The following is a 1,092-nucleotide window of genomic DNA, read 5'->3' on the forward strand; positions in this document are numbered from 1 at the left end:
CATGGGATGGGCCAGACCTTTACTGATGTTCCTGAAGTGTTAAACTGAGTTGGGAGCAGCCATGGAGCTGCCACTCTTTGTCCAAAGCCCTGAGACTTGCCTTGTGTCTCTTCCTCATGGCTCAGTTTTCAGGAAGGATCCAGCTCACAGGCCAGAGCTGAACAACCTGCAGGAGAACTGCCTGGTGCAGACCACAGAGTGGAGCACATGCTCCCAGAGCTGCGGAATGGGCATCTCCACCCGTGTGACCAACAACAACCCCCAGTGCCGCCTGGAGAAGGAGACCCGGCTCTGCATGGTCCGGCCCTGTGACTTCTCCATGGAGAAAACTAAGGTACAGTGAGGTATGGTGCTGGAAGATAGGGGACACAGCACCCCAAATGCTGGGGACAGCCTTGGGAATGATCCTGGCTCACAGGATCCTGGCTCTATGCTTCCACTTCCTCTGTGTCCCATTGCCCAGTGATGGGGTCAGAGCACAGGCCTCAGTGCATCTTTCCTGTCATGTCCATGGTAATTCATCTGCTTTCTCCCTAGAAGGGGAAGAAGTGTGTGCAGACCCCAAAGCAGCGCCAGAGCCTCCACTTTGAGTTTTCAGGATGCACCAGCACCCGATCCTACCGGCCCCGGTTCTGTGGCAGCTGCTCGGACGGGCGCTGCTGCACCCCATTCCTGACCAGCACCGTGGAGGTGGAGTTCCACTGCCCTGAGGGGGACTTCTTCCAGCGAAAAATGATGTTCATCAAGATGTGCTCCTGCCACTATGACTGTCCCCGAGACAACGACATCTTCCTGGCCACATATCACCGTTGGATGATCGGAGACCACGTCAAGATAGAGCAGCAATAGCCCTGTCTTGCCAGATCTGAGGTGTGCAGGAGGGCTCTGCAGTGCTTTCGTGGCTGTGTCCTGGCCAATGCAGCCTCTGCCCCTTCTGTGAGGGGCTGTGCCTTCCACAGCAGCACCATTCACACCAGCGGTCCCTGTGGTTTTCCCAATGAGCCAAGGGAGGAGCTGCAGGTGCTTCAGCCCCCTGACCCCCATGCACAGTGTGCAAAGGTCAGTGAAGGAACCAGAAACAGGCTTGAGCTG

General features: G+C 56.7%; 1 protein-coding gene across 1 annotated transcript in view; it reads left to right on the plus strand.

The window, feature by feature from the left end:
* The window catches only part of LOC102037450 (CCN family member 2-like), a 22,939-nt gene extending 21,865 nt beyond the window's left edge, over positions 1–1,074 (plus strand). Inside the window, exons 4-5 of the mRNA XM_031061858.1 lie at positions 126–334; positions 538–1,074. Coding sequence (XP_030917718.1) covers positions 126–334; positions 538–849 — 521 coding nt within the window. The 3' untranslated portion in view covers positions 850–1,074. The remainder of the gene's footprint in view (positions 1–125; positions 335–537) is intronic.
* The last annotated feature ends 18 nt before the right edge of the window (positions 1,075–1,092 follow it).

Source organism: Geospiza fortis, unplaced genomic scaffold (genome assembly GCF_000277835.1).
Source record: "Geospiza fortis unplaced genomic scaffold, GeoFor_1.0 scaffold32, whole genome shotgun sequence".
Taxonomy (NCBI): Eukaryota; Metazoa; Chordata; class Aves; order Passeriformes; family Thraupidae; genus Geospiza; species Geospiza fortis.